This window comes from Alosa sapidissima, chromosome 6 (genome assembly GCF_018492685.1).
Source record: "Alosa sapidissima isolate fAloSap1 chromosome 6, fAloSap1.pri, whole genome shotgun sequence".
Lineage (NCBI taxonomy): Eukaryota > Metazoa > Chordata > Actinopteri > Clupeiformes > Clupeidae > Alosa > Alosa sapidissima.
Window position 1 is genome coordinate 4,825,039 of NC_055962.1, and position 25,937 is coordinate 4,850,975.

At 41.4% G+C, this 25,937-nt stretch overlaps 2 protein-coding genes across 2 annotated transcripts in view; one reads left to right on the forward strand and one right to left on the reverse strand.

Moving 5' to 3' along the window:
* Positions 1 to 20,718, forward strand: part of xrn2 (5'-3' exoribonuclease 2) — a 42,637-nt gene extending 21,919 nt beyond the window's left edge. Inside the window, exons 19-31 of the mRNA XM_042095627.1 lie at positions 1,413 to 1,520; positions 1,948 to 2,037; positions 2,174 to 2,246; positions 2,694 to 2,777; positions 3,721 to 3,818; positions 7,284 to 7,363; positions 7,488 to 7,544; positions 10,118 to 10,186; positions 10,787 to 10,915; positions 11,494 to 11,660; positions 17,286 to 17,346; positions 19,262 to 19,445; positions 19,939 to 20,718. Coding sequence (XP_041951561.1) covers positions 1,413 to 1,520; positions 1,948 to 2,037; positions 2,174 to 2,246; positions 2,694 to 2,777; positions 3,721 to 3,818; positions 7,284 to 7,363; positions 7,488 to 7,544; positions 10,118 to 10,186; positions 10,787 to 10,915; positions 11,494 to 11,660; positions 17,286 to 17,346; positions 19,262 to 19,445; positions 19,939 to 20,001 — 1,263 coding nt within the window. The 3' untranslated portion in view covers positions 20,002 to 20,718. The remainder of the gene's footprint in view (positions 1 to 1,412; positions 1,521 to 1,947; positions 2,038 to 2,173; positions 2,247 to 2,693; positions 2,778 to 3,720; positions 3,819 to 7,283; positions 7,364 to 7,487; positions 7,545 to 10,117; positions 10,187 to 10,786; positions 10,916 to 11,493; positions 11,661 to 17,285; positions 17,347 to 19,261; positions 19,446 to 19,938) is intronic.
* A 609-nt stretch (positions 20,719 to 21,327) lies between these two features.
* Positions 21,328 to 23,198, reverse strand: nkx2.4b (NK2 homeobox 4b). The gene is made up of 2 exons (XM_042095598.1): positions 22,726 to 23,198; positions 21,328 to 22,450 (listed from the first exon to the last, which is right to left on the reverse strand). Exons 1-2 carry the CDS (start codon positions 23,093 to 23,095, stop codon positions 21,789 to 21,791), a joined length of 1,032 nt encoding a protein of 343 aa, XP_041951532.1. The 5' UTR covers positions 23,096 to 23,198; the 3' UTR covers positions 21,328 to 21,788.
* Between the last annotated feature and the right edge of the window lie 2,739 nt (positions 23,199 to 25,937).

A 25,937-nucleotide genomic window follows, 5' to 3' on the forward strand; every position in this document is an offset into this window, starting at 1 on the left:
TTATTTTTTTTAAATGGATTTGGAAAAAAAGGCTCCACAGCTGCCTCAAAACACACACACACACACACACACACACACACACACCTGTGGCATTTCACCCTTGACCCCATTTGTTTGACATCGTCTGGGGATCAAGCCGGGCCTCTCCTATTTTGTTTGCTCTGTCGCCTGACGAGTGCCTGCAACATACATCTCTCGCCGGCATCTTGTAAATGCAGGTCTCGATCTTTTAGCTTTAAATTCAATAATTAGCCAGCGGGCTCTCTCCACTAGATCCCTGTCTGATTAGGGATTGGCAAAGGGATTTGCTGCCTGTAATTGTGAGCTGTGTGCGTGTACAGAGGTGATGATGGTGAGGCGGGAGGAGGGGGTGTTTGAGGGGCGGCGTGCGGTGTAGTCTACTATCCTAGTCGAGCTTGTAGAGAGTTGCTCCCCTGGGAGTGGCTGAATGGATTCATTATGGAGTCCACACAGCTGCCTGGGAACGTGTCTGTTCGCCTCCGGCTCGCGTTCTCAGATTTAGCGCCCGGGGCCTGGTGATCGCTCGAGCTGTGTGCGCTCTTCACACGCACATGTGCCGCATGCCGCCCACATGTACACCGTATGCTGGAGAAATGGTGAATGCATCTCTGGCACCATATGCACCGCAAATCTGCACATGATGCGCAGCTAAATGGTTCAGGACAAGGACGCATATATATGCATGCAGCCACCACACCCAGTGAAAATGAATGAACATGCACACCTGGATTTAGTGGTTTTTGTTATCAGATGTACAAATAATTTTGTTTGGGAAGAAATGTATTACTGACAGAACACAGGAAATTTCTGTGCACAAGCCCCTGTTGCCTACCCAAATTGCCAGCTCGGGGGATTAAGAGCATTTTGTTGAAGTTTAGGTTGTTATCCATACATATGAGCCTGAACAGCTAGAGAATTTCTGTAGATTTGCAGTGCTGCTTTGCGAAGAAGTCCCACAGAGCACATTAAATCCTCAGTGAAGGTCAGTGCTTGATATGGGAAATGGTAATTCACCAGCGGGAGGATCTGAGACGCATAGGGAGATTTGCTGGGTTAAAATAATTTGCACCGTATCGGAAACAAATGACAATTTTTAGTATCTTAAGGAACCATGAGAATTACTGTGTTGAATTTGTTTACGTTAACAGAATTGGCATGACTGAGTCAATACATGTTAAAGGAAGAGTTGAGTTCTTATATTATAGAACTTTGACATTTTCCAAGTGTGCGTGTAGCAATACTGATATTTCACTGAGTCTACGCGCAGTCTTTGCAGAAGCACTGTTAAAATGTGTTCTCTTTTTTACCTTATTAAAAAGAGTGGTCCAGTTGAAGGGTAGTGTTGTGGGTAATCTCTCTGGAGACATGAAGTGATCTGGGTATTCCAACAGGGCTGTGCCTCCTGGAAGTGGTATTTTCCCTTCCACTACGCCCCGTTTGCATCGGACTTCAAAGACATCAAAGATCTGTGCAAAGACTTTGAGAAGGGAACCAAGCCGGTAAGGAAAACAGACACACACAGGCATTTCATTCGTTAGGCATTCAAGTCTCTGGTTCCCATCATAAAAATATATATATATATATATGAATGAATGAATGAATGAAGAGTTTGGTTCCAAAGCTTTATCCTCCATTTTGGTGAATATTCATAAAATATTTTTACATTTTTGTTTTCCAAGTAATTTCAGTGGAACTTTAATTGGGGTATTGTTGTTTGATTTATCTTTACTCAATCAAAACAACGCAACTGCAATTTTATTGATATTACCTGAAATACGCAATTAAATAACATGACTTTTTAATGTTTTTAAAAATGGAGATATAGCGTTTTGGAGCCAAACTCTTCATATGCATATACAAACAAACATATAAATAAACATATAAGCGTTGTGCATGTATGCAAATATTATGTATTCTGTTTCCTAGTTCAAGCCTCTGGAGCAGCTGATGAGTGTGTTTCCGGCGGCCAGTGGAAACTTCCTGCCGGAGACTTGGAGGGCCTTGATGACCGACCCAGTGAGTTGGTTCATTAAATCGGGTTTACTAACAAAACCGTAAAGTGTTGTTAATGGCCAGAAAATGAAACGATTGTTTAGGTTTTTGTTCTTGTGGTTACGTTGTGAAGGATACATTATTTTGCCTTTTGCCGCAGGACTCCCAGATCATTGACTTCTACCCAGATGACTTTGCAATTGATCTCAATGGGAAGAAATACGCTTGGCAGGGTAAACTCATCTTTTCTCAATAAGTAGTACAATAATGAATGATAAGTGATGTGTATTTGAACTTCAAGCCACATACTTGGGTGAAGTATGAAGTGATGCATAAGTGACATATGTGAGGAAAGTTGTTTTCTTATGATTAAAATGTAAGAAACACTGCTTTTGTAAGCCGGTTACAAACCTTATCAGGTAGTTCAAAATGCTAGAGCTAGTCAGATCATATACTGGATCATACCACATCTTGCACATTTGTTTTTTAAAATTAGTTTCATCGAAAGATATATGTTCAATGCATATACCGGTAAATGCATATAGCTAAATTTTGATCATTTGTCAATACAAATCATTTTTCATTTAATAACCAGAGGTGCTACAGAATCAGACCTAATGGCTTAAGACTGCCAGAATATAAAGCGTTTAGCAACAAGTTTGATTATTTTGTGTGTGTAGGTGTGGCCCTGCTTCCCTTCGTGGATGAGCGCAGGCTGCGGGCTGCCTTGGCAGAGGTGTACCCCAACCTCACAGCAGAGGAGAGTAAGTACGCCCACTGGTGTTTAAACAGCAGCTGTCATGGTACTGTAAAGGTTTTAAAAAATGAGCACCCTCCCGCTGAGAAAATTGCTGTTTAGTTGGGAAATTGAGACAGTAGTTACTAATCAACATTGTTTTTTTTGTTTTTTTAGTTAACATGCACTATATTTTTCTACCCTACAGAAAAATCAGTCATGTAAACCAAATGATATCTCCAAATACTGCCATTTTCAGTAGAGTCATGACCACATCAATTATCAAGAGCATTAATCAGCAATGGCATGATAAATGTGGGTATTTATCACCCAGTAAAAAATGTAACATTGTTTTTACCACCGCAAAGTAAATGCAATCAAATGGGCCAACATGTCGACCATAATCAAGCCCTGCCCACACTCCATCTGATCCCCACACTCTAGCTGATTAACTAGCTGATTTTACTTCTCTGAACAGAGCTGAACGAGCAACATCACAAGATGTGTTCATCTTGAGCACATTTGCTTTCATCCAGTTTTTTCATTCATTCAATCCTAATTTATTCTCTGAGTTTAAATGTTGACTGAGCCTTAAAAATAGCTTTTAATGTAGTGGAGACACTCATTGCACTTGGATGTCAGAAGTATAAGGTGCGCAGCAGAACCATAATTTGCCTGATTTAATCATGTTTGGTATTTCTGTACTCTTTTTCATATTCTGTTTTTCCGTACTCTGTTGAGACATGATTTCAGGGCCTGTATGGAATGGTCCCCCCAGTACAGGAATGGTCACCCCAAAAACTGCATCAGAACTGAAAATGAACTTGAGGGGTCTGGTGGGCAAGGGGGGGTTTTAGGGGGAAATTTGACCCCTGTACTTAAGACGAATGCTATGTATACGTTTCTCTGTTCAAAACTCATTACAATGCAATGACTTGAGAATGAGCTAAATTGTCTGTTTTTGTTTTCAGTTAAAAGGAACAGCTTGGGTAGTGACATCATGTTTGTGGAGAAGTCCCACCCCCTATGTGACTTCATCCATGAGCTGTACCGCTCAGAATCTCACGAGGTGAGTTGGAGTGCTGAATATGGCTACACCCTGCCAAGACTGCTGCCCCCAAACACCATTTTACCATTTTAGTGTTAATGCAGCAGTTTATTAGAAACTGTATGTGTGATTTTTAGGCTGTATTGTGAAGTTGTAATCCCTGGCCAGAATTAAGTCCTGAAGTGTGACGTAGCGTTTCCATGACCGCAGAATCACTGGATCTAAACAAACTTTCGAAGTGGCATAAATAGCATTGAATGTAGACATCATTTCTAGCTAATAAAACTAAATATATACATTTAAATGTGTTTTACCTGCTAGGCAGCAGCTTAGCCACATAACACGCATTCCCTGGCAGGTGTAATAGAAAGAAACAAAATTCCAGTGGATATTTCACGTCTTCCCAAAGACTGGCGGCTGTTAAGAGTGATGTTTTTTGCCAAAAAAATAAAGCCAAAACACGTCTGTGAATTTAAGGATTTTAACCGCATGCTGTGAAGTTACATGCAGGTCTCTTTTACGGAAGAAATCCTTGCTAAAATAAAACTCTGTAGTCACAAATTTGATCGGGTTGGTATGAATATATGTTGTAGTATGTGATTCCTACAGTGTAAAAAAAATATACTAACGTCTTAGAAACGTTGTAAAATTATTGAAATAGATTAAGAAAGCCACCGCTATAGTGATTTCTAATGGTAGATTGGTTTGTTTAGATCCAGTGAAATTACTGCCTTGGCAACGCTACATCATGGCTTCGGTACTCTATTGCCATTATTTTTTAGACTGGCTCCTAGTGCACAGTTAGTTTGCCAATGAGCTTTGAGGCTGCTGAAAAGAGTTCAACCTATCACAGTGCGAGATTAGTTCCTCTTGTCTTCGTATAGAAAACTATTAGCAAGCTGAGATGATCGAATGTGTTGCCCAATGCCACAAGTCAACACCAGCATTGTTAAGCTCTCGTACCCCCCTCTTCATTCAGCATGTATGGCAGTGTTTCTCAAACTTTTTTTTGGGGACCCACTTTTTAAAAGTGACAGACTATCGCGACCCAACTCGGGACTGTGGTAGTTAACAAACTAGATCAGTGGTTCTCAAACTTTTTCTTTCATTCCCCACTTTGATCAAGGGGGCATTCTCGAGCCCCACCTGTCCCTCATCGCTCTAAAAGTGGTAGGTCAAGCTTAAAATTGTCAAATTTATTGAAATAATGAGAAAAAATAAAGTTCTAAATATATCCTCTTCAACAGAGTTAAAATCAGCTGGTGCTGCAGATATAATAATAAATAAATACATAAAACACACTTCTGTTTTTCAGCAACATATTAGGAAGCATAGGCCATTTTACAGCATTGTACAATATATTCAATGAAATACCAACATGCTGCATTAAATGGATCCATAATCCAGTCATACTGAGCACTGCTGGTTGGGAAATATTTTTGAAATAAACTTTGCAGGGATGTGATGTAGGCCTACTGTTTAATACATGGGATCACAAGAGTGGCTCCCAATCAGACGTTTCAGCGATTTCGCTCAGAAATCTCAAAGGCATATTACTGTCGCGATCGAGGCGCCTGTCCCATACTCAAGTTTTTTTGGTGAATGCAGTAATCTTATTTGCTAGGTGAGGTAGGTGCTTGTCTTTGCCTTGTAACTGGACATTTAACTCAAATGTATCGCTAAGATAGGCCAGCTTCGTCAAGAAATGTTCATTAGTGAACGTGCTTGCAGATTCAAACATGCGCTCTTCCTCCAAGAAGAGGTGACTCGGAGCTCAAACACGTGCGACAGCACTTTACTTCGGGAAAGCCACCTTGCCTCGCTGTGAAACAGTACAGCCTTTTGGTCAGCTACCATCTCTTCGCAAAGTGTGGAGAATAGACGCGCTTTTAAGGGCCGGGTTTTGATGAAATTCACCACTCACAACAACGTTCAAAATCTCATGTAGGTCGGGACTAACTAAGCTGTCTTGACACAAGCGCTTCCCTGTGAATAACACAGTGCGTCCATTGCGCATCGGGTGCTACCTGGGCCCAGGCTACAGATAAAATAAAAAATAAAAAAACGTGTTTTTCACGTCAGTTCACGCCCCACCTGGCATGTCTCCTGGGTCGCGACCCACAGTTTGAGAAACGCTGATGTATGGTTCCTCGAGTGATGACCATTCATGAGCTCCTTTGCAAAAGTAAAAGGTGACTTTTCATAGTAGCCTATTTATAATGTCAGCTAAGGGTACTCCGAGAGAGTAGACTTTTGCAAATGCCAATATCTCGCAAAATTACTCAAAGTGAAACTAACAGGATTATGGACTGCTGACATGAAAATTAAAGTTTACGTACAAACAGCATCGAAAGGTGACAAAAGTAGTTATTGCAGCTAAACCCATAGTCGTAATGAGAGATGGGGGGGGGGAAAAAAAGTGCATTTTGTCACAGGAATTCCTAGAATATTAGATCATGCCTGCAGACATCACTAGACTTCCCCACTCTAAGACTTCCACACCATGCATTGTTGATATTGACATTAATTGGGTGTTTTAATTGATGTTTGATGACTAAACTAGCCTTTAGCGCAATCTTTATTTATTGGCATGTAAGTGTTGTGAATTAAAAGGAACGAAAAAATATCCGTTACACACAGTCCATTTTCAGACTGCAGACGCCATTAAAATGGATTAAAAAAAGGAAAACATAATTTCCAGTCCCTTAATGTCAACAAATTTTTTCAAAGAACAGAAATTTCAGGCAGAATTTCAAGTGATTTACTGTAAATTGTTAATTTCTTCAGGTACACACTCAATTTAAGATTTCTGACATTAAGTCAACTATCCACAATATCATAATTGTGTCGGATCTTGGCTGCAATTTTAGGCTGATATTAACTGGAATTTTCTTTTGAGTTGGCGGATCTGTTTTATTTTACCTGCCTATCCTCCAACAATGACCACTTCCTTGCAAATGTAGTTGCTCTGGCAAAGCCTTCAGACCTTGCCATCAGTCCTCGCACTGCATTCAGCACTCCAACAATTCGGCTACATTGAAGGAAGAAGTCCTATGGGTCTTAAAATGGCTCTTCAGTCATTACATTGTTACTTTTTTTTACCCTGTATCTAACAAAATCTTCTCTACGAAACTCCCCTCGCTCGGTCTGAAGCTCTTTTCCTTTTCTTTGCATCTTCCGTCAAGGGTTTTCGCTGCTTCTTAGCCGGCTCTGCCATTATACACACGTTATACACAATCTCTAGCGTTTCGTTAGCCTGCCTCTGTGCTCTAAACTGATCCTGCTTCAGTCAGTGGGTAGGATACACCGAACTTGCAAGTGGGATATTCTTCCTACAGGCAGTAGGGGCGGGCGAGAGCGCCTTCATTCGCCCCGTAATGAGTCATTTAACCATATACCGACTTACAAAGATGATTGATTAACACGGAAACGTTGCCTGGTGTCCCTTTAAAGAAGCGCAATGTTTTTTTATTTTCATCTGTACAGGGCACTCAGATCCCAGCGGAATTATGCCATGGAATCCAAGGTACATTAAATCTTGACGAAGAGCCTATTCTACCAGATAAGTAAGGAACAGCGGTTTTTACTTCTCCCATTACTGAAAAGTCTTACTGGAATTTAAATGGCCTACACTGAAGGCTTGGCATGATTGCCAATGTTGTTGTTTGAAGTTTTGCTTTTCCTCCTCAGACCAGTTGAGTCTCCTATTCCTTTGTTGAGAGACCTGGCACAGAACAGTGCTATTGGGTGAGTGAGAACTCTCAACAGTCACTATTCAGTGTGTACTTCATACGACGGAGTATTAGGGCCACACATGAAGGAAACATTTTTGCTATGACTAGATTAAACTCGCCATGTCGACATTAAACTCAGCATTTCGAGAATAAAGTGGAAATATCATGTCGACTTTAATCTCGACGTGTCGACATTAAACTCAACATTTTGAGAATAAAGTTATAGTTTGGAGAGAGAACGACCGCTCGGGACGATTGAAAGGGAGGACGAATTAAACATTCCAGTTTTCTTCGACTGCAACAATGATTAGACATAGGCCTATATCATGTGAACAAAACATAAAACATTAACCTCCGTTGCTCAGCCAAATACTTTCCTGTAGGTCCTTATCACGGAGTTACAGGCGATTAATGCGATGGTCAAAAGTAGCCTAAACGTCATTAGCGGTTTATTTATTTATTGTAGGCCTATTATTAAAGAGTGTTTTTAATCTAAAGGTTCAACTTCATGCTTACTAGGCGCTCTCCCCAATCCTAGAATTTCACATTGCTTGTTTGTGATGGATGCAAAACAGCCTATTGCTGAATGTCTAGGGACGAATGAAGCTGTCCTCCTCCCGACCACTCCATGTACTAGTAGCCTACATGCGCACATATGCACACATAGTGCATAAATAAAGTATACATGCACACATATTCCCTCACGGGATCAAAATAGTATATATGCTTAGGCCAGTGGTCTCCAACACGGTGCCCGCGGGCACCAGGTAGCCCGCGGGACGGCTATGAGGCGCCCCCAGCGCACTTTCTATAAATAGCCAACAGGTCGCCTGCAGATCACGCTCTAAAAACACGCTCCATTGTGAAGTTTTCAATAGATATTTAAGTCTAGACCAGAACCATTTTAAGAATGTATGTAGCCATACATCTGTAACATTAAATTGATATTGGTGATACCAAATTGATACAAATTGTAGCTGCGTTAAATTTTAGCCTTTGGCTCCAAATCCGTTTCCCATTCAATCTTTAAACAACAACGGAAGCGGAGCGCATACACGCTGCTCGCATGCATAGACAGTAAAGGGGGGAAAAAACTTGCTTGTCTGGTGTAGCCAATGGAAGCATATCTTTCCAAAAGTTCTGTGGCCATTCCATGTTCGTCAAATACGGTTCTTGCATGATTGTTCAAGGACTGAAAAACCATTGCTTTAGCTCACAGGCCTTTTCTCCTCCGTAGGCAACTGTATAATAGCGCTGAAAATGTTATAGCATGCATGACTGAGCAGGACTGTGCATTACCCTTTTTTGTCCGATCGTGGATCATTTGAGGTGTGCAATAACTCCTTTTAAAGTTTTCATATGTTAGGGTGGTGTGGGCGATTACTATTGAAATGTTAAAACCGAATTGTCCACTGAAATCAGAACTTAAACAACCCCTGAATTCATAATGGTGGGTGGGTATAAATTGGGGGGGGAAAAAAATAGATTAGATTCCCCATGCAAACTTTGAAATGAACAAACTGAACAAAAATGTTGATAGTGTTGCATATTTGCTTAATATATAAAGACGTATAGGCCTGCACAATATTGATAATTTAAAAGTAAAAATCACATAGGCCTATTATTTAGGAGGACTACCCTTGCAAAAAAGGGGTGAGGGTATGTTTGTTTTAAATGAGTAGCCCTCCATTTGATTTCGGGTCTTCAGGTAGCCCTCATTCCCAAAAAGGTTGGAGACCCCTGGCTTAGGCTATACCTGTGTTTTATAGCCTCCTATGTTTATTGCAGGTGAGACATGGAAAAGCAGTTTTAGAGAGAGTTTTGCCATGTTAACATATGGAGAGTGACGGCCTGTGGTTCATGAAGGGCAGTTATTTGAATGTGCGGTGGCCTTACCCACGTAAAACAGAGTGAAATAGCATTTTGTATAGAAACATTATATCATTGGATACATATATTATTCTAGCTATATAGCCTAAACGGCATAGTGCATGGTATTTCCAACCGCGAGATACAGCACTTCACGATGACTGCAATGAGTAGTTAACAGACAAGACGCAATCTATCTGAATATCTGCAATCTAGCCATCTATCTGAAATAACACCTATTTGAAGCCCATTATTCATTTGGCATATTGTGCGTTAGTGTAGGCTAGCTTAAACTGTGTATGCTATGTTTAAACTGTATTGCGAGTTTAATGTCAGCATGTCGAGATTAAAGTCGACATGACATCTCAACTTTATTCTCGAAATGTCAAGTTTAATGTCGACAGGGCGACTTTAAAGTCAACATGTCGAGTTTAATCTCGCCATGGCAAAAAATAAAAAAAAAATTTCTTCATGTGTGGCCCTTATATTCCGTTCTAACTTCATCTAGTGTTGAATGAGACAGAATTTCCCTTGAAACAGATTTCAAAATGCAAATGATTTCATTTCAAAATGCAAATCTGTAAATTCTAGAAAGTCAAGTCAAGTCAGGTAAGGTCAAAGGTCATTTCTGCAGCGCTGAGGCTTATTGCCATGAGTTGCAAGGTGGAACAATGAAGGCATTTTAGCACTGAATGTATCTTTGTCTTGTCTTCACAGAATTAAATTCCAGGACCCGCAATTTGATGACGATTTTGTGTTCAAGGCAGTTTTACTCGCTGGGGCCAAGTAAGTAATCTTTCCAAATTATATAGTTTATGCAATACTTACAAAAAATGTATTGCATTATATAAAAAGCAATACATTTTACATTATTGTATAAAAGAAATGTCCACTGAGTCAGAGTTTTCTCTGGATAACAGTAAACCAATGTGTGTCAATGTCAATTTCTCTGGTTCAGTCCTTCTTAATCCAGTACAGAAAATGTTCTGTCCATCTCTTCTCTAAGCACACCTGATTATAGTTGGTCTAATTATAATTACTTGATCAGCTAAATTGAGTGTTCAACTAATCAAGGCTACCATCAGCGGAGTTTCCATTTAGGATGTTAGTGAAAGTATTGGCCATTCGAATTGGACATGTGAAAATCTTGAAATTTGCATGACATTTACTAAGGTTCTTTGAAGCACTTGACAGAAATGGGTTTATTTGTATGAAATCACATTTGTTGAGATTATATCATGTGTTTTAGATAAAGTTGCCCTACCCAGCTATTTATAACTCGTCCCTTGATTAAAAGAGTGATCTAGAGCTAGCTGAATTCATAATTTTCCTTTAGACTGTTTGCACACAGTTGTGAATGCAGGTTTATCCCCCCTTTTTATGCAGACTTGCAGCTAAAGTGTTGAAACCTGGAGACTGGGAGAGGTCTAGCAATGGACCATGGAGACCTCAGCTTGGCTTCAACCCCAATCGCCAGCAGGTCCACCTGGACCAATCTGCTTTCAGAGCCTTGGGGTAGGTTTTGACTCTTGAGATGTACTCAACTGTTAGTTGTCATCTTTTATTTGTGTCCTTCAAGCATGTAGTTGTCCACCCCCCCCTCATTCTCTCAAGCTCAGCACAGTGATAATCTGTGAAGACGAGCATCCTAATTGCTGGTCCTCTCGTGTTTTAAATGTGTTTCTGAGGCACATTTTAGTGATTAAACATCTGGATGCCCACACATAGTTTTCACACAGGAATTAGGTTCTGAGATTGTCTGCTGATTTTTCTGACACCATTTTCCTAATTAAGTCATTTATTTTGTCTAGATTGCATCACACTAGCACATGTTAAGGGATTGGTCTCCATCCCAGAAACTGTCAACACTATTAACTGGGTACATCACCACTAGGTTTAGAGAAACAGTAGCTCCTATTTAGCCAACTAGTGTATGTCCACAAATAAATCATGGTTTGGCATGTGAAAGAGGCCATTATTTCCTTGTTTTCAGCCAAAATTTTTACATGTGTTATTGTTCCTGTCCATTCATGTGGTCCATATGTACCACTCTTATGATTTAAAGTTCTGGCATTTTCCTTCCCCTTTTCCAGACATCATGCGAACAGGAACCAAGGCGGTGGCGGCCAGTACAGTCAGGGCCCTCCTGGAGGACACCACAGGGGTGGCCAGTACAGCAATGCCCCTCCCCCAGGAAGTTATCACCAGGGCAACTTCCGCTCACACCAGAGAGATCCGCGTCAGTCTTTCCCACCCCAACGTGAGTCTTTTGCCGTAATGTCACTTTAAAAAAAAAAAAAAAAAGATATGCATTTATTTTTGATAGGACAGTAAGAGACTGGGTAGGGTCGTGAAATTACCCAGGTCAGACTTGAACCCGGGTCCCCGTGGGCACTTGGACCCTTTATATGGTACGGGTGCTGTAGCCAGTTGCGCCACAGCACCCACCCACCATCATGTGTCTTACCAGTTTCCCGATCTCTCAGGGATCTCATCTTGTGGGATCCTGTTGGATACAATGTCTGAACTTCAAAATATTTGACATGGACAGATTGTCTTTGACATGAAATCTGCAACAATGCCATGTGGAAGGCAAATGAAGAAGCTGCCCAGACACCCTGAGTTTGTCAGCGTTTCTTTTTCGAAGCAGGTGTCAGCTATATCATTATCATTACTATATTATGTCAGCTATAACTACTAGCCATCACCTCATTCTAAACAGAACTCAACAGTTTGTTATTTCAAAGTTTCCTTAGCTAGCGTTGTAGCTACAACACTTTGCTCCCTGGCTTGAAAAGTATTTAAGTTCTCAAACAGATTACCAATAAAAGTCTTTGTCTCAAAGTGATCATAACCACTTGCAGATGTTCAAATGTTTTTACATAAAATTACCTTAAATGATCCTCATGATCACACTTGAACTGTGAGCCATAAAGGAAGATTGTCGTTTATATTACTTGGTCTCCAGGGGGTAGGTTTTTCTTGTCTTTATGGAGTTTTTTTTCTCCATGTCAACGCTTCAATCGGTATGCTCAATATACACCTCTGGAAAAATGTAAGAGACCAATGCACATTTTTCCGATGTCATCCTACAGTTGCTGAGTGACATTCGAATGAGTTGACGGTCATATTCAAATTTGCAGTGGTCTCTTCATTTTTTACAGACCTGTAGTTATGATTTGTGGCAATAATTTTGGACATCCCTTGCCAGCTTCATTTGGCAGTGGAAAATCATAATAATGCATCATTAATAATAATAAATGCAACTGCTTTGTCCAAATATCACAAAGAGGAAACAAGCTTCAACTTCATTGACTAGACAGCTCCAGAATTTACAGCAAAAATATTGTACCAAAGTACCAACATTGAATACCTCTACTACTTAAATTGTTATTGTGAGCATATACCTGCAGTATGCTGCACAGGATGTGAACTAGAAACCAATTCCAATAAAGCGACAGATACAGGTTTCAACATCCGCTTGCCACAATTAATTGATTATCAACATAGGTCTCTTTTTTTGTTTTTTAATACTTGACATTTAGTCAGTTTGGAATCAGAATTTTGATCGCAAATTTTTCTTTTGTTCTTTGGTTTTGCATTCAGGCTACTGGCAGCGCGTAGGATACTGTGAAGTAGGGTCTTTACCGATCCTGGTTACAACGTGTAGCGTGTTCGACTCCTGCCAGTCAACTCTGCAGTCGGCGTATCCTGCGTCATGTTGTGTAATATCTTATACAGGCTTGAATGTTGATTGGCCACTGTGGGAAATCTGGTACCTACAGCACAATGAATTTAACGCCCCTCCGAAAAGCAATTGATTTCATTATTTTCCCCCAGAAATGGTTTGCAATTGGTAAAATGAAACATGTGCTGACAGTCATGCTATTGGCAGATCTCGGTCCTATGGAGCTGCCTGCCATGTGTTGGCCAGGTAACCCTCTCCCACAGGCACAAGTGCCTAACAAAATTGTCTTCTGCTAGATAACAAAATCAAGAAACAAAGCACCAGAATCTGCCAAGCATGGATCTAATAGTTAACTAAACATGAGGTATCCAATCAAATAAAAACATATTTTTTACATACGTTATAATTTGTCACTCCATCCCCGCATTGTCACACACTTTCTCACTCATTTCTTTAATACCTTTTTTTTTTTTTTCCCCACAAAAGGCGCCGACACACACCTGAGCAGTCACTCATGGGACGACCTGGAATGCCCAATAATTTTTGCATAGCATTGCCCATCTGGACGGGCAGATCCCCTTTTTCCGAAACGCTCCCTTTCTCCTCCTCCGATCCCTCATCCCTCCATCCCCCGATGTCCCGTGTGCCAGCTCCACGGCGCCCTCAGCCCCCGGTGCCCTCCTGTGGCTGTGTTCCGCTCCCGGCCTGACTTTGATGTGCCAATTTGCAAGTTGATGAACGATCTCATGTGGCATCTGGTGGCCTATGGGGGAGTGCAGGGCTGGGCCAGCGCCGCTCTGGTGGTACTTGATGCAAATGAAGGAGGTTTTTTTTGGAGGGGGAGCGAGAGGGATGTGGAATGGGGGGGGGGGTGGTGTTCTCTGAACGGCAGAGTAGGTCACCCTTCCTTGGCCTTTGCTGTTCATTTCAGATGGTAAACTCGCTAATTAACTTTTTTTTCTTTTTTATCCCTCCTTTTTTGCCTCCTTTTTGAAGGAAGTGATTTCTGATGAAGGCAATCAGACGAGGAGGCCCTTCGTACTGCCTGAGTCGTGCATCCACCTTTTTTTTATTATTAGTTATCTCTCGAAGTTGGAGAATTTAATACAGCGGCGGTAGGGTCCTGGAAAGTGCTGTAATTACCCTGCGCTACTTTGGTATTGAAATGTGAGTTGGCTTTGTGAGGGCTGACTGCTACTGCTGTGGTGGGTGAAATGACACTATTGCGCTCTTTCCTCTGTCTCTCCTTTTTTCCCTCTGTCTCATGTCAGATAAGTGTGATGACGGTTTGCATATATTTTGCCACGTTTAAGGCCTGTGTGGAAAAATGTCTTGTGTAGAAATAAACTGACATGGCTTTTTAGGCTCATTAGCGTTATCTGTTTTCCCAGCCTTGAGATATTTACCCAAACTCGGTCATACTATAACTATGATGTACATTCCATTGACACAAATCCCCTTCCTAAACCATGTTTGTTTTAGATATTCATAGAATAGTGACCACACCGTAACATGTTGCCTTGTGACCATGTCTAGGTAACCTGCTTTGGAACTTATCGACATAAGTGATGGGCTGCCAATAGTAGGAGGGCTCCACTAGGTGGGACTTAAATATGTTAATATGTACCATGGCCAGGTTGTTAGTTGCTATATCAGTTTTGTTAGTTTGCAAGTCACTTCGATCTTTTCCTACCCATTTCATGACTGAGCTGGTGGTTATCAACTCGGGAGTGCGGGTTCGAGCCTCATGGGTGTTCTCCGTTAAGAGAGATGCCCTTTGATGCGCTGGCCTCTGGCACGGCCCTCCAGAGTGAGTGAGTGTGTATGTGTGTGATGGGACTGTCTGCTGTGCGCTGGAGAGGGGATGTAACCAAAGTGAACTTCCCCCTTTTCTTCCAGGCACTGCCCCCTGTGGGGCCGTGTCAACACATGGCCCCACACTCCCATCGGGGTCTTTTGTTGGGGTTAATCAGACCAGCTGGTGGTGAAGGAGCTGCCTAAAACAGGCAGTGGGGCATTCTCAGGGCTGACTGTGTTCCTCAGTGGAACTTAAATTTGGGTGTTGCAACTCACGGTTGTGGTCTATGGTAGAAACGTGGTCCTGTGTCTAGAGACCACACCTTTCAGATCATTTGAGCTGCAAATATTAATTTCTGAAAAGTTGCACAACAGTTTTGCTTTCTCTTTGGAAATTATGTCTATATTAATGATGATGCAGGGCAGGCAGAGTGTGTGTGTGTGTGTCTGTGTGGAGGACAAGAGCTTTGTTGGAAACTTTCCCCCTGGTAATCAGATGAGCAAACAGTCCGCATCATTATTCCTAGCCTAATGAAGTTAACGTCCGCACCAGCATCTACAAAGGTGTTTGGGATTTAAGATTGGATCAGACCACTTTCACTGTCTGCGCTTTCTCTTGTATCGCTTGCTTATTCCATCCAGACGGCCTCCTCAGTGAAAAGGATGGATGACAAGTTTGTGCCGCTGTGCCCCCCATTATCTGCTTCTGTTGTAATCCCCGTGTTAAGTTAATGATGAGACAGTTTGCCATGGCTGTGTTTTTTTTTGTTGTTGTGGTTGTAATCCTGTTTGGTCTTTGTATCATCTAGGTATTGCCTGCCTGCTGTACTATCAGATGTTTGTCAACTATAGTCTGGGGGTTTATTAAAGGGAGTGAATGTGTGGCTTTGTAATGGCTTCTTTCGAGTGTGTTTGTGTGTGCGCGCACACTGAGCTGAAGAGAGATGAGGTCTGTCGAATACAGTAGGATGATAATTGGAGTGAAAGTGGGTGGTCTGCTTGTTTTTTGGCCTCCTGGTCATTAGGACGATGTCTCCACAAACCGCGGTTGTTGATTGAGGAGATTATTATACACCAGATTAGCACGTCTTTAGCTGTACTTAATGAATGTGATTCTGTGGCGCTATTGCTGCAGGATGTCCACAAAGACAATTTCACCCCACTGGAAATGGAAGCCATTTTTAACTTTCATCTGATGCATTATGTTATACATTGATGCAATCAGACATTTTTTTTCCCACTCTTAATTTCACCCTGTTATTTGGAGAATGATTGCTGTCAGCGACGAGAATCAGTTGCATTGTCAGGTTAACTACCCCGCATTGCTATTGGTTCACTACGCTTTTTATACGCCAGTCTGTCATGGTTTGTGTTTTTTTTTTTTTTTTTTTTTTTTTTTCCCCTCCATTAATTCTGAAGTTTTTTTTTTTTTTTTTTTTTTTTTTTTTTTCGGTCCTCACCTCCACCATCCCTCCCCCCCTCCTCCAGCCACTCATCCAACCTGCCCCTATAAACAAACCAAGCCTGTGTCTCGCAGCTGGTCATCACCTTGGCAACAGCAGATTGGGAAGAAGCTGCGTTGGCTACTTTTTTTTTTTTCTTTTTTTTTCCCCCCTAAGTGTGGCTTTCTGAAGGACTCACCGCGATGAAACCAGGGCACTTGAGCCTGTCACAATGCCGCCAGTTGAATGCTTATTTCATTTCCAGCGCAACACATGCAAATGCAGCAGTACTTTCTTCTTTTGGGCTTCAGTCCTATTCTCCCCATTTGTTTAAGTCCACATAAATCATCTTGTAGTTTGACGCAGTGATGCTATAAGACATGCTATAAGAAAATGTAGCTACAGCCATAACTTAAAATAGTCTAGCTACTAAATGCCTCAAGGTGGTTTAATAATGTCCGGCCTGAAAATGGCATTATCCACCAAAACGTTGCCAAAGGCCAACTTCTACTTCCTGTACAGCCTCTCATTCATTGGTATGGTCGACATTGCTAACCAGATGGTCAAGTCATTCATAAAATTTCACTGAAAAAAGATTTTTAGAGAGCAGTTGTACGTTTGTCATCAACGGCCTCCCTAGTATCTCAAGAGCTTTCATTATTTATTATTCTAGTGGTCCCTTTCCCAATCATAGGTCTGTGTATAACATGTTTGCTTTGTAAACATACTTTAAAAGGCTCTAAAACAATTTTTTATTTTATGTGTTTACCTGGTACTCTGATGTTGAGTCTTCTGTCTGCGTGTGTTTGTGTGCATTTGTTAAACTTAAAAAAAGAACCGTTTTCTATTCCCAACACCTAAGGAAATGTCATTTTTGCTCTGACCTCTACCTGAGCTGTTTCGTTTCGTTGCCCCTGTCATAGCAGGATGGAAAAAAAAATCCCTTTGTCCTCCTCAGATTCCAGGCAACATGGGTTCCCACAGCCTCCTCCCCCATCCAACCCACCACTTTTCCCAAGGTAAGCCTCAGCCTTTGTTCCCCTTTTACACTCTCCCTCTTTTTCAGATGACCCTGCTTCACTTCCGGGTTGATCCTTGAAGAGCCCATTGTGGGCTCTGCACATGAACGCACACACATGCACATTCTAGCATGTACTTTTGTAAGCATCCCTCAAAAAAAAATTAACGGTTACAGCTGCTATTGGATTAAACGTATATTAAATGTAAAAAGACTGTAATCTGAGTCTGATGTTGCATGTACTTAAACTCCAGTGAAGGACAATATCTATTTCTTGTCGGATTAGTTCTAAGATGTCTGCATGTGCAGGTGGGCACTGTTGACCATTCAGCCTTCAAGCTAAACATCTCTGGATGTTCAGTTGTGACTGGTAATAGCTTGGCTTGAGTGCAGGTGTCTAATTTAAGTAAGGGAGACACCATGTTGAAGCTGGGAAAATTCTGAAAGGAGTTTTTATACATGTATGCATTTCAATGTGTAGGGAAGCAATATTATTTATGTAGGTTTGGGTTGGCCTGGAGTGTCGATATGATGATTCTTAGAAGCTGCCTTGAGAAAGCTGCCAGGTGTCTTGGAGGAGTCGCTCTTAGGGCACCATGGGGGGTGGTTGGGTTGCTTGCCCATCTCAATCCCGAATGAGTTATCAGGGGAAGGCTAAACAAATTTACCCTCAAGAGCCTCACAGGACTTAATGAGGCAGCACTAACGCAGTTCCAGCGCCTATCGTTCCTGAGCCGTGGTCAGCGGCTTCCTCACAGACTGGCCATTCATGGTGGCTCCAGACCCCTCTTGAGGAACTAATCAGTTTCTTTTGGCTTGGGCTTCTCAGTCCGACCTGTCCCATTGTGGTCTGCCGTCACCTTAGGTCAGTAGTTATTAGTGGCGACTGAAACACAGTTTTTCTTCAACTACTTTACGAGTCCTACACACACACACACACACACACACACACACACACACACCCTCGCCTCGCCTTCACTCTTCCCCCGCCCTGAATGAAATGCATAAGGAACTTGGAAGAGGGATTATGGATTCCAGACCACTGTTAAAGGAAGCGAAGTGGGGAAATGTGACAGGATTCAGTAATGAGGGATGGACGGGTGGAGGGATGGATGGGTGGATGGAGGGGTGGGTGGATGGGTGTGTAGATGAATGAAGGAATGGTGCGGTGGGGTTTGGTAGAAGATTAGTGGCGGAAGGGCTCAGTTGTTTTGGGTTGTGTGTCTGCCCTGTAATGCGTGCATTCGTTAGAAATCAGTTAAGAGTAGTGTGTGTGTGGTGAGGGATGAGATGTGGATAAGGGAAGATGAGCCTTTTGGTTTGGTTGGTGCAGCACACAGTTCAGCAGATTCAATCTTCATTTATAGCATTTATTGAGTTTTAGCATGCTTTTGTGTTGTGCTTGTGAGTTAATTTGGGCTCTCCCCAAGTTTGTCTTTGTTTTGACGACTAGATAGATTTACTCAGGTGTTTTGAAAAAGAGAAATATTTATGAGTTGCTGAATACAGTGTACAGGTCTGTACCAATTAGCAGAGATGTTGCCAGGTCACCACTGCCCATTGAAAGATGCCTCAATAAGGACCCCCCCCCCCCCCTACACACACACACACACACACACACACACACACACACACACACACACACACCACCTGACACATGAGAAAAAGAGTGGAGGAGAGGAATCATCAAGAGGCCTCCAGTTTTAGCCTGTTCTCTTGTAGCTGTGCAGATTTTTCATCGTTGCTCTAAAAACCCAACTAACGGTTACTATGAAGCGACTTGAGGTGATTTTTGTTTTTGTTGTCATTTATCCCTCTAATTATTTATTTATTTTTTAAATTTGCTTGATGCTGCTATTTTTATGAAGGCTTACTCTTGATGCGCAACCTTACTGACCGTCTCCCATTGTGTGCAGGCCACCGTACGGCGGAGGCCAGGGCCAGGGCTGGGACCGGGCAATGCAGTCGCAGGGCGCCGCCTTCCAGCACAATGCACAGCGAGGCTCCGGAGGCCACCATGGCGGCCACGGAGGGTACCAGCAACAGGACCGCCGAGACAACCGGCATGATGATCAGCGCGATGACCGCAGGCAGCAGCAGGTCAGTGCTTCTTTTTCACATTCCACTTCTAAGAGCTTAGTATATTATAAGTGCACATTCAAATAAATGAAATGTGTCCATATGTAAAGATTTAAAAAGCCATTTGTAATTAGGAAGGGCAAGTGATGGAGACTTTGTTCAGGTTCATTTTTGTCTGACTAATGATGGGTCATCCAAGGACCAAATATACAGTATGTAGTGATAGTTTATGTATGTATTTCTTCATCAACACGGCAGTGTAAACAGCACATCATGCACGCATCTCTCACAAACTGAGAAGTCTTGACGGCAAATTCTCACAAAATTAGATTCCTGCAGGAGCCTTCAAACTTGTTCAGACTAGTTTAAATAGAGTACTATTCCAACTTGGTTAACTTTACAAGGCATAATTTGTCAAGAAATCTCACTCCTCTTGTCCCTTTCACCATTATTCTTATGTTTTATTGCATTTCAAGTGTCGATTGGTGATATTTTGACGCTTCTTTTTTCGTAGGGCTACAACCAGGGACGGAACTATGGCCTGCCACCACCTGCGAGAAGATACCAATGGAGTTGAATCTTCTAGGTGTTTGTCTTTTGACCAGCTAAAGGCTTATTTTTTCATTTTGACGATTCTCAAGTGTTATTTTTTCCTTCGAGTAACTTTATCTTTGGGGGGTCTATTCATTTGTAAAAAAAAGAATAAATGTATATTTCTTATTGTTTTACTCAAAATGTTCTTACCTGTTTTTAAGAATAATGCCTGTAAAACATGAAATACAAGTGAGTCAAAAGACACTGTTTTTTGTAAGTGATCTTTATTTTGACTATTAGATTGAATGTTAACATTTCTGTAGATTGGGGTCTATAAAATGTTAATGTATCTAATAAGACTTTCTCTGCATTAGCCATTAGAAATCCAGGGTGCTTATTAATTTTATTAGAAAGGAAATGTCTGAAATGGTGACATTTAAAGATTTGGCTCAGATCATGAATTCAATTCCATTAATCAGCAATTACACATGTAGATGGGCGATTTGAAAGACTACAGTGAAATTGGTGTGAATCTAATTAAGGAGATGTAGCTCTATAGTGATTTCTGTCCTTTAGTTTAATCAAAAATTAGATAGGGGCCTGATTAACATTGTTTTATGTAAGTATCCATGCCCAACCTATCTGAGTTATGTAGGTCTGTATCAATGTACACAGGTGATTAAATATTTGTAGACTATTAAATGCACGTCGTTATTATGTTCGGAAATGCAGAGCATTTTGACTCGTGTGTAGTGTGGAAGTCTTTTTCTTTTTGGGACAATTGATTGATAACGGGAGATGTACCGATAAGTTTGAGGGTATTTTCTCCCAATGAATTTGAAAGTGAGTTGTTCAGGTTTGAATATTAATGATAAAGCCCGCAGTCAGCAGGAGCAAATTGCCTATATTGAGTTTTTTGTTCTAAAGGAAAAGGGCGGAATTCTGTAAAGTTTTACTATTATTTTTCGGTTTCGATGTCGTTCAAGAAATCTCATTGCTTTTTTGTGAGCATTTTATTTATCACAATTACTAGATGAATAATGCTGTTTGCTAAATACGTCGTCTAACAGGAAAATGTTCTTATTCTCAAATATAATTAAAACGTTTCAAGCGTTATTTTCTATTATGTAGATTTTTGTGAAGCAGAAATGTAGCCTACACGATAGTCTGCCGTTTTTTATACATATAGAGTAGGCTACAGTTTTAAAAGGATGGGCTACACGTTCACCAATATCCGTTTGTGAAAGAACCTGAAACAAAAGTCATTGTTATCAAAAACTTAAACAAATGGAATAAGGAGTTTTTCGTCACATTATTTATTATCATATTTTAAATGAGTTTTCCCAATATATATGTATTTCAGCAGCCATGGCGTTATGATTAACTTACAAAATATTTGAAGTAAAACACAATGTACATTTGTAAGGGCAATGCGTAAATTCTGACCGTCGTGCCAGATATGTACATCCCCAAGCCCCTAAAAAGTACTGTTCAGTCTTATCAGGTAGAATAATTAGTTGAAAATTGGCTTTGTTGTACGTTTTTAATTAACAAAATGTTCTCTTTTTCCCAGTCCCATATATTAGAAAACAATTATTTTAACACTTTCTTGTGTGTGTTGCGCAATGTGTCAAAATATATTGAAATGAGACGGGTATCTTGTATACACTGGCAAACTGTCCTTTCAGATGTTAAAAAAATGTAGACTTTGTCAAGTCGCTGTCTTGCGTCCAAAAAAAGGAGTTCCTTGTTAATATTACCCAAACATCCTTTTCAGTTGTTGCAGGGAAAATTACAAAAACAAAGGATTATTGCAGTTGCCCAAGCAGTCTACCAAGTTCTGCCATAGAGCAGGTTGGAGTTGACCATGTTACTGGTGTATTCGATCAGAGCAGCATCTGTCTGCGACATGTTGCCCATCTGACCATGTAGAATCGGAGGGCTCGGTGACATGTCGTCCAGGTCTTCGGGGGAACCCAAGGGGTTGACTGCCTGGCTCTGATGCTGAAGGATTGTATTGCCTGCCGCAATCACCTCACTAGAAACGCTTTGTTGTTGCACCTGCTGATGTCCTGATGTTGGCGTGTTGGAGCCGTTCTGGCACGGCTTGCCGTCCTTCACGAGAACGGGAACTGCCACCCGTCTCGGCGACTGCGTCTGTGGGCACAAATTTCCCTCCTGCTGTAGCTGTTGTGTCGCTTTGTCCTTGGCTTGGCGTTTCATTTTGTACCTGTGGTTCTGAAACCAAATCTTAACCTGCGTCGGTGTGAGGTGGATCATACTGGCCAGGTGCTCCCTCTCAGGGGCCGAGAGATACTTCTGCTGTTTAAAGCGCCTTTCCAGCTCGTACACCTGAGCCTGGGAGAACAAGACGCGGCGCTTCCGTCGGGGAGCAGAGTGTAAAGTCACCATAGATTTTGTGGCATCCATCCCGGTCAGGGTCCCCATTCCAGCCATGTTCATGCCAGTCGAGCTCCCCATAAATCTAGAAACTGAATACAATTGGAATCACAATTAGTAGGATTTCACAAATATTTCAATAAGGAAAATAGAACTCTAGGATAAATAAGGCAACGCAATCAATGTTCCATTACTTATCATTTGTGCTAGTTCAGCATCTTGCAAGCACCTTGTACTTTTTTTTTAACATTTTGTAGTTATTGTAAAGTCTAGGTCCAAGTATTGGGCTGTCAATGTTTTTTGAATTCGTATCAACGTGTAAACATATATGCAAAATCGAACCAACAAAAGAAAAGGTGACACTTACTGGTTGGGTAGCGGGTTTCGGTATTTGCGCCATACCAAGCCGTTGCCGTTGCTCCGTTCCTCATGGTGTCTTGGTAAGATGGAAGATCGCCCATATTGCCAATGCTCCCGTTACAGTATCCTCCCATGGCCGTGTGGGTGAACTGGGACACCCCGTGAGGCATGTGGTAGGTAGTAGCAACAGCGGTGTTGTGCGCCATGGCGTGCTGCTGCATGCTCGGCTGAGATACCTGCGGCTGTCGGTACGCGCCAAGCGGAGACGCAAGGTTCCCTGTTCCATCCATGCCACCAAACTTTTTGTAGGTCTCCTCGATCGGGCTCAAAATGTCTGTCACTGAGAAAGGAGTTGAGTGCTTAGGGCTCAAGGACATGATTCAGCCCGCAGGTAAAATTTCCGAGACTGCCACAAGCTGTGGTGTGGTGCAGGATGCGCCTCTCCACTGCTGAATATGTGAGTTCTCCTACTCTGCCTGAGACCCAATTGATCGCCTTGGAGGAGGCAAGCAGTGTACGCTCTTATCTTGGGGTTTATTCTAGCCAGGCGCCAGGTTTACGACAAACACAAGGGGCGGAGCAATGTCCTAAACTAGCCAACAATGGCCATTGACATTTTAGCGGGGTAATTGAAGAAAATGCTACTTTTGGTTAAAAAAAAAGATAAGCAAAGATGCCATCAGAATATTTGTGGGAGAGTTAGACAAAACTGCAATTTCGCGAATGCGTAACGATAGTCGTCGAATGTTTGACGCACTATACTAGCTTCTTACAGTTTGGCTTTAATATTAAATTACTTGGACTCAACCTATTATGTTGGGTAATACTACTGGTAGACAAGTCTTGTTTTTTTGTCTCGTTTTCAGCATATGTATGCTGCACGAGATTCAACCAGTTTCAAGCTCATTAATCAAGAACACCATTGTTTAAAACTTACAGCAAAGACTGTATGTAGTGTGTTGACTAATGCAAAACAAGCAAGATGCATGTAGTTGAACGTGCATACTCTGTATTGTTTACACCATGTCCAATAATGCATAACATATCACGTTTGTTTGTATACTACAACAGGAGTTGATTATGGGGATTATTGCTTAAGACACTTAAACCTGGTTGCTAGATTGATGGCATGTTTACTTCCAGACTTAATGTTTTAACCTAGGTTGACATATCAACATGGATTGTCATATATAGTTGCAAAGGGAAGCAGTCAATTGTTCTTCAATTTGACAGTTATTAGTCTGCTGCTGGGTTGGACAAAATGGGGTATTATAGAAACTATATATTTTGAAGAATATGCATCAAAAGTCGGAGTCTGGTATAGATTTGTCCAGTGTAAGCAAATCATTTTCGCAGGCCCGTCTCCATAACATAATTAATCAAAAATATATTTATACTGGTTTTTACATTTACAGTAGCGCATTCGAGGTAATAAAGTGTGGCGTAAACTATGCCCTTAAGAGAATATTATTGTCCAACGAGTATTGATGTATTTGGTAGGTCTGATTTCATTTATTATTTTTATTTATATAGCCTCAAAAAATAAATATTTGATCACAAAATAGGTGTTATGATGCATTTGAAGATAAAAGTTGAAATAGCACAGCCTATGCGCACCCTCTTTTGTTAATTTTCGTCAAGAAATGTACAGTAGGGACCTGTTTTCTGAAATTGGCTTTATCGGCAATCACTGACGGTTTTAAGGGGACATAGCTCTGTATGCAAATACAAAGCCTCTCAACCTCGCAGACCAGTGAGTCAGAGGGCATGGCAGAGGGCCACAAAACGCAACTTCAGCTCACCAGTTCCGCCAGTGCGCTGCCGATGGGCCACCAATGCGACCTTATGGAAGGCCTTCAAAGCACCTCATCATCTCTCGGTTTCAATGAGCATTTTGTGGAAATTGCGTTCCAGCAAAGGGAAAATACGTTCTATGTTTATAAGATAATCTGGAGCATTTTAAAAAAAAAACTGAAGATCAGCAAGATCCTCTGAGTTTACCGGGACTCTAGGCAGCTTTGCATTAACAGGTAAAGAGAATTGTTTTGCATTGTCCACTAATTGCAATTTTCATAATGTACTAGTAAACAGATGAAATATTGTGTAATACTCCAGGTATTAGACAATGTTTCATCTATTAATAGTGATTGGCCGCTCTGTCTGTGAAGAGAAAGCCCTACTGTATCATAGTGGAGTGTGGTTGCAAAGTGTTTGTTTTTTCTTTAAAGATCTGAATTGTCTTTTGTTGAAATATGTATTATAATTCTTGAATGCGCAAAAGTAATTATGCTTTCATTTAAGTCGTTATTTATCTATGTGACAGTTTTGTCAGGCATGAAGTGGTGCCATCAAATGTAATATATTGTCTTGTCAAATTTCAAGAAATCTGTAGATCAGAATTGTGTGTTTAATTCAATATTTGATTGTTGGCATATTCTCGTAAATTACTTTGATGTTAACAGTTTTACTGGGAACTTTGGGAGAACTTCTATACCATTAAAATCTGTAGAAAAATAAGCTTTTAAAGTGCCGATGGATCAATGGACCACTTGATTCATTCTGGACATCGGGACACAGTAACTTGAGAGGAGGATTTGGAGAGGTCAGTAAAGAATTTGCGCGCTTGGAGAGAGAGGGCCGGGGTCCTGATCCAGCCCCTCCACGGGACCATGGATGTAAGTGAAGCAAATGAGGTGCCATGCAGTCGTTGCTCGTCTACAAAACCTCTAAAGCGCATCTTCAAAGGCTGACCTTCAAACTCGAATATGTTAATAAAGGCCAAACCCAAGTGGGCTCCGAGTCGAAGGATCCAAACGGGAACATTGCACAGCCGTAGCTGCATCAGTTTATGTTTTGTCTAAACTTTCTTCAGGGAGTTATTAAATACTAATCGGGAGAAAGGAGTGCGAAGTAGTAAGAAACCAGACTGTGGGTACACCTGCAGCGATGACAATGACAAAAGTCCTACCCTCTAATCTAACTAATGTGGGATAGGTAACCTCACTAGGTCATCCGAGTATTAAATTAAGCACAGAAATACAGATCGATCTCATTGATACCTCTAGTTCGGATTAACTGAACTTCGGACTGTATAGCTGCATACATGGCTTTCAATTTACAGACAAGCGAGCTTCATAAAGGCCTTCTGATATCATGGCTCTTAAGAAACCACAATACAAATGTCCCTGTCAGTTGCACGGGGCATTCGATTTTTTTCAA